Source organism: Schistocerca americana, chromosome 7, assembly GCF_021461395.2.
Source record: "Schistocerca americana isolate TAMUIC-IGC-003095 chromosome 7, iqSchAmer2.1, whole genome shotgun sequence".
Taxonomy (NCBI): domain Eukaryota; kingdom Metazoa; phylum Arthropoda; class Insecta; order Orthoptera; family Acrididae; genus Schistocerca; species Schistocerca americana.
This window is the reverse complement of record NC_060125.1, coordinates 108,991,621-109,004,251: the sequence shown is the minus strand read 5'-3', so window position 1 is coordinate 109,004,251 and position 12,631 is coordinate 108,991,621. Positions and strand designations below refer to the sequence as shown.

Sequence of the window (12,631 nt, the reverse complement as noted above, 5' to 3'; positions counted from 1 at the left end):
ATGGAAAACCATTAACATGAGATGATAATTTGTTACTTAGCACATAGAGAAGGCATAGAGTGACAAACAGGCACATTTAAAGGTGGACTTTGGATATTAGTAAGCTATCAGACAAAATCTATTTTGTTTTTCTTTTTGTCTGATGAAGGACTTTGTCTGTGTGGTGCAGGAAACATTGAGAGTAGTAAATGGCTGTAAATACTTACTACAAATATTTATTAATAATGCATTTGAGCAAGTCAGAGCACATGAGTGTAATAAAAACATAAGAAAGTACTACCTGCACTCAGGTCCTACAAATACACATGAATTTAATATGTAACATAAAATGGCAACTCAGTAAATTTCATGCCCTTAAAAATAAATGTGAGTTTGCAAGAATAGTAGAGCACAAAGTAAAGCAACAAGCTTGTAACTAATTAACTATATAAGCTGGAAGTGGCAGTAATGGAATATGGTAGCTAGGCTCAAGTTCAGGTCACAGTTCACAACTAAAAAACAAATGAGAAGTGACACAGAAACTTCTAAAACTAATATTAACTCTACCAATCACCTAAAGGCAGCAGAAAATAGAAAATTTGAAGAAAAAATAAGAGTGAAACAGCCTTTGCTTCCTCAGCATTTTCTGAATTTTGTTGTTAAACCATAGTGGGTCTGTTCCAATCTTAATCCACTTACTAAACACATGCTTCTGCAGATCATGATTTACATTTTGTTTAAACTTTGCACATAATTCCTCCATGTCCAACTTACTGGAACTAAGTGATGTCAGTTCACTGATTAAGTGAGATGCTAACAAGTGCTTATCTGCACTTTTTAACAGAAACGTTCTCCTAGCCTTCTTCACTGATTTATTAACTTTCAATAGTTGCTATAATGACATCATAATCACTAATCCCTGTCCCTACACTGATGCTGTCAGTAAAGTCTGGCCTGTTTGTAGCTATGAGGTCTAAGATAGTACCATTGCTTATGAGTTCCCAAACTAGCTGCCCAACCCAGTTTTTAGAAAGCTTGTTCAAAAGTGCTTCGTAAGGCTGTGTTTCTTTACCCTCCCACAATGAATCCATATTCATCCCATTCTACACTCGGTAGGTTATAGTCGCCTCCAACTGGTATTGCATGATCTGGGTATTTACATGCTACTGACAGTAGACTTTCTTTGAATGACTCTAGAACTGTTACATCAGAATTGGGTGGCTGGTAGAAATGTCCAACAATTAACTTGCTTTCACCTAGACATGTTATACATGTCCAGATAACTTCACTGTCATACTCAACTCTGACCTCAGTAGAGACAATATTTTTGTCAACCAGAATGAACACCCCCCCCCCCCCCCTTTCTATGAGCTCTAATCTGTCTTTCCAGTATACATTACATGACACAGAAAATACCTTAGAGCTTTCTATTTCAGATTTCAGCCAGCTCTCACTCCCAAGAATAATTTGAGTGCAAGAACCTTCCTGGAGCATAGTAAATCCGGGTACTTTGTTATGTCTACTTAAAAACTTCACTCCTGAAATTTTGATAGTCAAGTGTCTTTACTTTGAACGAAGTCTGACTTCTCTTTCTGCTATCCAAGTAGCTACTTCCTTTGAGCAGTCCACCCCTTACCTATCATGGTGAGTCCTACAAATTCTCACCCAATACCGCAGGTCTATAAATCTGCAACCAAATCTGATGACTCTGAATGATCAAGATCCATTTTAATTACTTCTTTCATAACAAAAGGCATGTGTCTAGCTCAGAATAAAGGTGTAGCATTACATTTTAATGGCAAGTGGACTTCAAATTTTTTGTCCCAACCCATATTAGATACCAAATAAATCCTGGGTATTCCTTACATAAAGTGTTCAAATCATTAAACAGAATAGTATTAGATATGATGCAAACTGAAACTTGTATGTGAAAACTAGAGCTTATAAAGATGACTAGACCAAAAGCGTTAGTTGCTTCCAGTGATAACACTGCAAAAAATACTATTCATTTACATATGAGTATCAAAATGTTAGAAGTAGTCACAATCAAGCTACAGAAGCTCATTACAAACAGTACTGTAATGTGCTTAAAAATGTTGTTAGGAAGGCAAAGAGTGTGTGGTACACAAATAGAATACCTAATACACAGGATAAAATTAAAACCATATGGTTGGTTGTGAAGGAAGTGCCTGATCAGCAGCACAAGGTCAACGATATAAAGTCAGTTCATAGTAAAAATATTTCTGTTACTGATAAATCAGATGTATGTACAGTATTTAACAATCATTTTCTGAGCATTGTTGGTGAATTAAATAAAAATTTAGTTTCTATGCTGAATCATATAACTCTCTTGGCAAATTGATTTTTTTGGGTACATAATCTTTTCTTTTTTATCTGTTATTACTTTTATGTTGTAATTTCATGTACTGACATGTTCCATGACCTTGGACATTTTCTCATCGGTTAAGTCCTATGAAACTTGACTTGTAAATAAATAAATAAGTAAATAAATGATATAGGTCATGTTGAATGTTACTTGGCATTATCGAGCAGTAGGCTGATTACTGTACATTATCAAATGATAATTAATTTGATCCAAAGGTGATGAGTCAATACACCAATATGTTTCAGCATTAATTATGGATACAGAAGCTCCAGTATCCACTTGAAAATTCATATCCATGTCACTGGTGACCAGTGAGACCATCAGTTTGAGTAGAGCTTTATGGTTAGCTGATGGCACCAGCTTAATGATGTGCAGTGTGGTATTCCACAATGGCAAAAGCTTAAGGTGCATTTACACCTTTGTGACTTTCTATGCACACTAGGTGCATGCAGCCATTGCTCGAAGAGGCAAGGAGGTGCATGCCTGTTAATTATGCACACAGGGGCACAGGAGTCTCCCCATAAGAGACAGGGAGATATGTGCCTCTGCTTACGCATGCAGCAAGCATGCTCCACAGCAGCTAGCTGCAAGGTGCAATAGCCACATGCCCCCATTTTTTGCAAGAAAAACATTGTGCTATGATAATTGTAAATTGTGACCTTTTTTTAAGAGTGGGAAAAAAGTTTATCTTGACTATCAGAAATGTTGCAAACTTTTTACAACAGGAGTATCCACTAATTGTCTGCTACAAGTTACCATCAAATCATCAAACACTGTAGATATAGAGGTCATTGTTGGCGTAAATATCATTCATGTTGATGCTGTTTGCAGAATATTATCCCACTTTTTGCTAAGCACTTCAGCAAACCACTCTACTATTTCTGTAGTATCTCAGATGCCACATAATTTTCTGTAGTTGATGCTCTTTCAACCTCAAGTGCACTGCTACAATTCAATAAACTTTACGTCCATAATGCAATAATAATGTGTACACGTTTGAGTTGTTCATACCAGTTGCATGTTGTAGCCTGACACAAAGTACCATATAGTGTGTGGAAACCAAAATTGGTGCCAAGTTGATGACGAAAATTGTTGTAGAGAGTGAATGTTAAAACTTCAAATAATGTGAGCCTAAATCAGTACTGATGAAAGAGCCGGGATTGTCCTATACATCAGAATGCAATCAGGTTGAGTTCAAAATTAAATTCCTGGTCCAGAAAAGGAAAGTGACAGTGGTATTTGGATATCAGTATAATGAAGGATTCAATAGCTGATACGAACTGTTGATCAGTTCACTTGGCTGGGTTCTTATTTCTTCTAGTGGGCCAGTGACCATCCCCATCAGATGTGTTTGACTTGACCTCTTTAAGTTATAGCTGCCAAATGTGGAACTATCTGCCACATAATTATTGTTATTGCCAAATCTAGTATTCGTACTTATGTATAAGTGGAGGCTGGCTACTTGTGTATAGAAAGAGCTGACAATATGTTGGCTGGATACATGTGTATAAAAAGAGCTGGCAATATGTTGGCTGGATACATGTGTATAAAAAGAGCTGACAATATGTAATAATCTACCTGGAGTGCATTCTAAGATCATTGCTCACAGCACCTTGTGAACAACAGTGGGCGGGTCATTGAAATATTGTGCAGAAATATGGGATGATCATCATGCTTGAATATTCATAAATTTGTCTCCTAACTAGGTAACGTATGTTATGGTTTCGGTTAACTTTTGAAAATATTCTACCTGATACACAGTTTTCAATCAAATAATTCTAATTACATCTAGATATGCTCTTGTACTGAGTTGTTAAAAAAGAGAGAAATTTGTATTTCAAGTACATTGCTGTGATTATAGCCCTAAATTACATTTCACTGCATACTAAGTTCACAGCAAAATAGTCTATCTATATGTTGCAGGCAGTGGCACTGTCTATTGTTTATAGGAAAATGATGGCATCATGAGTGGCGAAATTTTTTGTATTGGAGGTGATTAATTGCAAATTTCATATGGCAACCATTCATCTTATTGCACACACAAAGAGAGAGTGCTCTTGCTTGCATATAACATGAAAATGGTGTTTGTACCGTTACTAAATGTGTTTCTAAAGGAACCACAGGAAATGTAACGTGTAGAGAAAGTAGCAAACTCAAGATTACACAACCAGTACAATATTTAATGAAGTCTCTTGTGCATAGCAGCCTATATATATTTCATACATTGAGGTGACAAAAGTCAAGAGAAGTCGTATGCAGAAGACACTATTATTGTGTGCACAACGTATAAAATGGCATTGCACTGGCACAGCTGTCATCTGTATGCGGGGTGATACATGTAAAAAGGTTTCAGACTTGGTTATAGCTGCACAACTGGAATTAGCAGACTTTGAACAAAGAATGGTAGCTGAATCTAGATTTGCAGAACATACTATTTCAGAAATTGTTAGAGAATGCTGTGTTCCATGATGCACATTGTCAGGAGTGTTCTGAGAATGCCACATTTCATGCATTTCCTCTCACTACACAGTGGCTGATGGCCTTAACATAATGACCGAGCAGCAGCATTTGCATAGAGTGTCAGTGCTAACAGATATGTAACACTGCAAGAAAGAACCACAGAAATCAGTGTGGGACATACGGCGAACATATGCATTAGGACATTGTGGCATTAATGGGCTATGGCAGTACATGGTCAGCATGAGTGCTTTCGCTGAGAGCACGACATCATCAGTAGCACTTCTCTGAGGATCATGACCATAGTTGTTGGACCGTAGATGACTGGAATCCCGTGGCCTCATCAGATGAGTCGCGATTTCAGTTGCTAAGAGCTGATGGTAGGGTTTGAGTGTGGTGCAGAACCTATGAAGTCATGGACCCTAGCTGTCAACATGACACTGTGCAAGCTGGTGGTCGCTCCATAATTGTGTGGGCTGTTTTTACATGAAATTGACTGGGTCCTCTGGATTTTCAGCAACTTGGAGACTATTTGCAGCCATTCATGGGTGTAATGTTTCCAAACAACAATGGAATTTTTATGGATGAAAATGTGACACATCATGGGACCACAATTGCTCAAAATTTGTTTGAAGAACATTCTGTACAATTTGAGTAAATGATTTGGCCACCTGGATTGCTCGACATGACTCCCATTGAACATTTATGGGTCATGATCAAGAGGTCAGTTCATGCACAAAATCCTGCACTGGTAACAATTTTGCACTTATGGATGACTCGTTGTTGGTGGTGGTGGTGGTGGTGGTGGTGGTGGTGGTGGTGGTGGTCTTCAGTCCTGAGACTGGTTTGATGCAGCTCTCCATGCTATTCTATCCTGTGCAAGCTTCTTCATCTCCGAGTACTTACTGCAACCTACATCCTTCTGAATCTGCTTAGTGTATTCATCTCTTGGTGTCCCTCTAGAATTTTTACCCTCCACACTGCCCTCCAATGCTAAATTTGTGATCCCTTGATGTCTCAGAACATGTCCTGCCAACTGGTCCCTTCTTCTTGTCAAGTTGTGCCACAAACTCCTCTTCTCCCCAATTCTATTCAATACCTCCTCATTAGTTATGTGATCTACCCATCTAATCTTCACCATTCTTCTGTAGCACCACATTTCGAAAGCTTCTATTCTCTTCTTGTCCAAACTATTTATCGTCCATGTTTCACTTCCATACATGGCTACACGCCATACAAATATTTTCAGGAACGACATCCTGCCACTTAAATCTATACTCAATGTTAGCAAATTTCTCTTCTTCAGAAACGTTTTCCTTGCCATTGCCAGTCTACATGTTATATCCTCTCTACTTCGACCATCATCAGTTATTTTGCTCCCCAAATAACAAAACTCCTTTACTACTTTAAGTGTCTCATTTCCTAATCTAATTCCCTTAGAATCACCCAACTTAATTCGACTACATTCCATTATCCTCGTTTCGCTTTTGTTGATGTTCATCTTATATCCTCCTTTCAAGACACTGTCCATTCCATTCAACTGCTCTTCCAAGCCCTTTGCTGTCTCTGACAGAATTACAATGTCATCGGCGAACCTCAAAGTTTTTATTTCTTCTCCATGGATTTTAATACCTACTCTGAATTTTTCTTTTGTTTCCTTTACTGCTTGCTCAATATACAGATTGAAGAACATCGGGGAGAGGCTACAACCCTGTCTCACTCCCTTCCAAACCACTGCTTCCCTTTCATGCCTCTTGACTCTTATAACTGCCATCTGGTTCCTGTACAAATTGTAAATAGCCTTTCACTCCCTGTATTTTACCCCTGCCACCTTTAGAATTTGAAAGAGAGTTTTCCAGTCAACATGGATGACTATAGAGACAGAATGTCTCATGATTTCTGTAGGGAACAACTTGTTGACTCCATACTACATCAAGTTGTTGCACGACACAAAGCGAAAGGAGGTCCAACATGACATTTGTCTCTTCAATTTATGTGTATATTTAGGGATAGTTATAGAGACTACATGTTCATGCCTAACAATTTCTGATGTGCTAATAGTTACTATGATCTTACGTCATGGTTCTTCTTCACCTGAAGATGGGCTTATAATCGTCTGAAACTAGTTGTGACTGTACTAATAAAACTATTTACAACAGAAGCTATTTTTTACAGCTGTTAACTAAATTTTATGCATACTGCATTCACCACAGAGACTGGACACTTTTGTCACAAAGAAATGTTCAGATTAGATAAGTCACAATAGGGAATTTGGATGACAATAGCTTTTTAGATAAAATATTTTTGAAGTGTATTAGCATTTCATCTGTCAACTGAATATGGAACCTGCTTGCCTGAAGTGTGCAGCACCCTTCTACCATACTGGTGAATACAGTTAACTGCCAGGTTATGAAACATCATTGCTTCACTGTCTTTGGGGAGGATTGGTAAATGGTAGATTGCATTTCTGCTTGGAGAGATTATATATCTGAGCAAATTTTCTAAGATGAAGATAAGGATATTACCTCCAAAGCCACCTGTTTTTACCCTGTTGTAACTGTTGAGTGTAACAATGCAAAAAGGGAAATGTGTTTGATCATTCTCTGCTTATCACTCTCAAATGCCTAGGTCACCAGTTTATTGAGGCTGCACATTTAATAAAATTTACTGACTCTTATGTGTGTAGCAAGTGACAACTGCTTTGAAATTTGTTAACCAAGCATGGCATGTGTGTTGCATATAATTTGGAATATTTTGCCATTCAGTATCTGCTCTCACCCCATAATTTCAAATGGTATGACCATGATCCTAATGGTTGGCTATGGGACTATAAAGAGAGAGACCTATTTCAGGTATGATTGCATAGAAAACAAAACCACAGCCTAATTGTGTTTGACATGATTGTTATCATGTACAACCAAATTGATGATAAAAGATGTAAAGTTCCTCACAAATAAAAGATGATGTCCTTTAATGTAATCTATTTGTCTTCGTATGGTGTAAAACATGCCTGACAGTAACACACACATTCACACTAACATGACAAATTCTAAAAATCATTCATCCAGAAAAAATCATACACAATTCAGTACTCCTGTTCCAACAGAATATATTTCTCTCAATGCATTATCAAACACTTTAGAATTCAACTTCATGTACTTCTGACCCCCTACTCTTCCATTACATGTTCACTTGACTGAGTCTGCCCCACTATTATCTTCATACCCTTGCTACTAACTCACATTTTTCATGCATAATGACAATGCACTATCAACCAGAAAAGGTGAGAACTATGGAAAGTTCTGGAAGTTAAGGCTCACCAACTAACGCCTGCTGCTAGGTAACATTGTGGCAAGGATATTGGTTACGATATCCTTACACCCCCACCCTTAACTGTTTGGCAAAATGTAAATTTTGGCAAAAATAACAGCTCACAGATCCAATGACACAAATCTCCCATCTAGATCATAAGACAATATTAAACACTGAAACACCCCACCAAATGTCTGTGACTTTTTCAGCCACTGTCATGAAGGCTGCCTTGCACAACAGTTGTGTTGGATGGGATAGTACCAATATGCTTCACAGGGCAATCTATATGTCAGGGGCATTTAAAAAAATTTTTTTTTTCAAGCCCTTGACATGTAAGCTGCAATGTGCAATGTATGTGTTGTAGGAGTACTATCGGCCTGCTTAATTGATCTATTTTACAGGTGCTACACATGAAGATGGACATGGCTGAGTAGAGGGGTGGGCAGGGGACTGACAGAGAGGGGGGGGGGGGGGATGAGATGAACAGGCAGAGTGGGGAGGAGGACAGAGGGAATGGGCAGGAGAGATGTGTGCAATATATGTTTTGAATATGTACACAAGTGAAGCTGCAGGGAAAAGGCTAGCACATATGTAAATGTACATATTTGTCTCTGTGTGTGCTGTAGGTGCAGTGTCCCCTCCTAAACCACTAGATAAATTTCAACCAAATTTAGTACACATCATCATCATCAGTTATCTGCTATATTAGCAGGTCCTTTGCCTCTCCATTTTCTGCGATCCATTGCTTCCTTCTTAAGGCTGCTGTATGTTGTACCGTCCATCATGTCATCCAGTATCTGGAATCTCTTCCTTCCTCGCTTCCTTTTCCCTTCTACATAACCTTCTAAAACTGTTTTTATCAGTCCGTCATTCTTTCTTAATATATGCCCAATCCAATTTCTTTTTCTTCTCTTTATTACATCTAGTAACTGCCTTTTCTCTCCCACTCTTCTCAGTACCTCTTCATTTTTTACTCTGTCCATCCAACTTATTCCTTCCATCTTCCGCCATGTCCAGATCTCAAAAGCCTCCAGCCTTTCTCTGTCTTTTTTCCTCATAGTCCATGTTTCAGCGCCATATAGAAGAACACTCCATACAAGACATTTTATGAGTCTCTTTCTGAGTTCTCTGTCCATACCGCTGCAGAAGATTCTCCTTTTCTTATAAAACGCCTCTTTTGCCATTGCTATCCTTGTTTTAATTTCTGTGGTGCACTTCCAGTTGGTGTCTATCCTGCTTCCAAGATACTTAAAATTTTGCACCTGTTCTAGTTTTTCTCCATTCAGCACAATTTTTAGTTCCTTATTTCCTCCTATTGCCAATACTTTTGTTTTATTTGTGTTAATTTTCATTCCATATTTTTTTCCGTTAGTTGCAATGGTGTCCACCAAATCCTGTAATTCTTTTTCCCCTGTGGCTAGAAGGACCATGTCATCAGCAAATCTCAAGCACCCTACTCTTCTTCCTCCAATTTCTACTCCTTTGTCATCTAATGAGCATTGGTCAATCATATTTTCCAAGTACATGTTGAAAATAGTAGGTGATAAACAGCATCCTTGTCTTACTACTTTCCCTAGTCTGATCCAGTTTGTACTTTCTCCTCTCACTTTAACTGAAACTTTTTGATTAAGGTACAATGAGTTTATAAGTCTTCTGGTTTTCCAGTCCACTCTCTTTTCCCTCATAATAGTCGCCAGCTTGTCCCAAACCACATTGTCAAATGCCTTTTCTAAATCAATGAAGCACATATATAGGTCTCTTCCTTTTTCAATGAACCTTTCTCCTAAGATTCGTAGGAGCCCTATTGCATCTCTGGTGCCCGTATTCCGTCTAAAGCCAAACTGCTCCTTGTCGAGATTCTCCTCTATTACTTTTTCAAGTCTTTTATTAATTATTCTTAACATCACTTTGGCTGCATGTGAAATGAGGCTGATTGTCCTGTGCTCGCTGCATTTCTTGGTTCCTTGTTTTTTCGGCAATGGAATCATTACTGTTGTCAAAAAGTCCTCAGGCCATTCACCACTGTCATATATTTTATTACATAACCTCAATATTTCTCTTATCCCATTGTGGTTCAAGCATTTTAGTATTTCTCCCGGTATTGTATCTGTACCTACTGCTTTGCCACACATACCACACTTAGTACACATACCACTTGCTATCTGGGAATCAGCACTGTGCTCCTAGCTCCCATGGGAATGGAGAAATGGGTGAAGGGTGTTTTCAACCCCTGGCAGCTAGACTTTCCTACATGCAAGGTGGACCATAGATACATATAATGAGTCAAAAAGACACCCCAATAGTCAATACAGTGTAAGGAAAGTCCTCACAGTTCAGAATGCTTCAGACAGCTTTTAAATGTTATGTACAATTGACTACAAAATTAAAATGACAGCAATCAACACAGCACTATTTTCTTGATTTGATGGTGCAAAGCAATTATGAAACACATAAATATCACACAAATTGAATACATAACACGCATATAGAAAGAACTGTGCAGATGGGAATTATCCTTACAATACTTTCTCTGATCCTGAAATCGTACTGGTCTTAACCTACGGTACCCTACTGTCCCCAAACCCTCCGACTGATGACCATCGATGTTAAGTCCCATAGTGCTCAGAGCCATTTGAACCCAAACCCTCCACCCAATTGTTTCTGCTCCCTGTCACTTCCTTCACCTGCTCCAATTTTCCTCCCTGCACTCTCATTCTGCACTGTTCCCTGTCAGTCCAACCATCGGGCAGAGAGCCCCTCTCCTTTCTGCTCAACATGTTTCTCCCCCTCTCCCTCCCCCACAGCGTCCCAATGCTGCATCTGCCAGCCCTGTCCTCCCATCTCCAGTCCATACATGCTCCACCAGGCAGTGCTGTTTCCTCTTCCCTTCCCTGCCCTGCCCTGCCCCGGATTGTTGCTCCCATTCGTTGTGTTTCTGTTGCATTCTGGTCAGAAAGGACAGAGATAGTGTCTCTCTCTCTCTCTCTCTCTCTCTCTCTGTGTGTGTGTGTGTGTGTGTGTGTGTGTGTGTGTGTGTGTGAGAGATAGAGAGAGAGAGAGAGAGAGAGAGAGAGAGAGAGAGAGAGAGGTATGATTGCTTGTGCGGATGTGTGTGCTTTTTTCTGTTTTTTTCTGTTTGTTCTTTTCTGAAAAAGGCTTTGGTAAAAGTCTTATATGCCACAGTCTTTTTGCGGTGCCTGTCTGCAGCTCAACATGTCATCTTTATGGTGAATAGAAATCTATTGTTTTCATAGTATTGTTGATATTCCAATAAGAACATTGCACTGTTTTGACATACTGAAATTAAGGGTACATTGCAGGTGTAACAGATGAACGAACAGCTGAGCAGTATCCAATGGTCACTCTTGACTCTATATATGTCTCCCCATTTCATCGACGATGTGGAGCTGCTACAAAGTTGCTTGAGCATCTTGCTGCAACTCATTGTGATCAAGATATTGCTGTTAGTACGCCTATCTCATCCACAATGAGAAAAGGTAAATTTTCTTGTAATATCAATGATTTACAAATTTTAGTAGAAAGGCAAATAGAAAAATACCATTTATTTGAGTCTTACTTTAAGATCAAAATATTCTCTTTAAAGAATTCTGTAGGAGATTAATATATTTATAAATGCATATAAAAGTTATTTTACAGCATAGTTTCTCTGACTATCTCAGTATTTTCTTTTGAAAAAAATTTAGTTGCTATTCATGCAATTAAAAAAAGTGCCCTGTGAAATTATTTGATAACATTAAAAGTGTTCACAAGCTATTTTGATGTATTAACCATTACAGATGTTTTTTACTCCTCTGCTGTCACGGTGTTTTGATTGATACTTGTACTTACGTATATAGTATATGTATAGTATATGCAATTATACACGATCTCGTCAGTTATTCTGAATCCTAAGATTTCTATAAATAGTTTGGTCACTGTTTGCAGTAGTGGACCAGACCTTCTTCTCAGTTCCAGTCTGCTGTGCTAATTGTTCTTCTTCAACGGGCAGTTGTGCATGGAGCAGTAAGAGAAGCTGTTCTCCTGCTGTCACCAAATCAACAAATACCCAGATGTCAGTTTAAATCATATATTCTTGAACATTATAAACAACATTTCCCATTAACATCTTTCAGAACACCAGATTAGTATTACAAGTGCCTGAAATATGTTCTGTACATGACTGATCATCACCTAAGGTCCAAATAAACACCATTTCATATCTCTTCACAGAGAAGAAGCTGGTCAAGCACTGTTGTGTACAGTGCTATATCATGGGCCGAGCTCATCTTTGGTGTGGCACCATCATGGAGTAAGCAGCCCTACATCACAGCAGGTGGCAATGTTTTAATGCCCACACTGCTTCGCTGTATTATTCCATCTCTGCACAGAATTCACCACATTTCCCACACAGTGGGCTGTCAGGTCTTTTTGTCTCACTTATACATTAAGGAATCTTCCAACATATTTCATTGGGTAAGTTGCACCTACAGAATAGCC

General features: G+C 38.6%; 1 protein-coding gene across 2 annotated transcripts in view; it reads left to right on the top strand.

The window, feature by feature from the left end:
- The window catches only part of LOC124622662 (protein FAM169B-like), a 111,218-nt gene that overhangs the window by 60,228 nt on the left and 38,359 nt on the right, over positions 1 to 12,631 (top strand). For both annotated transcript variants that reach the window (XM_047148457.1, XM_047148458.1), the window contains exon 5: positions 11,455 to 11,631. In XM_047148457.1, the coding sequence (XP_047004413.1) occupies positions 11,455 to 11,631 (177 nt within the window). The remainder of the gene's footprint in view (positions 1 to 11,454; positions 11,632 to 12,631) is intronic.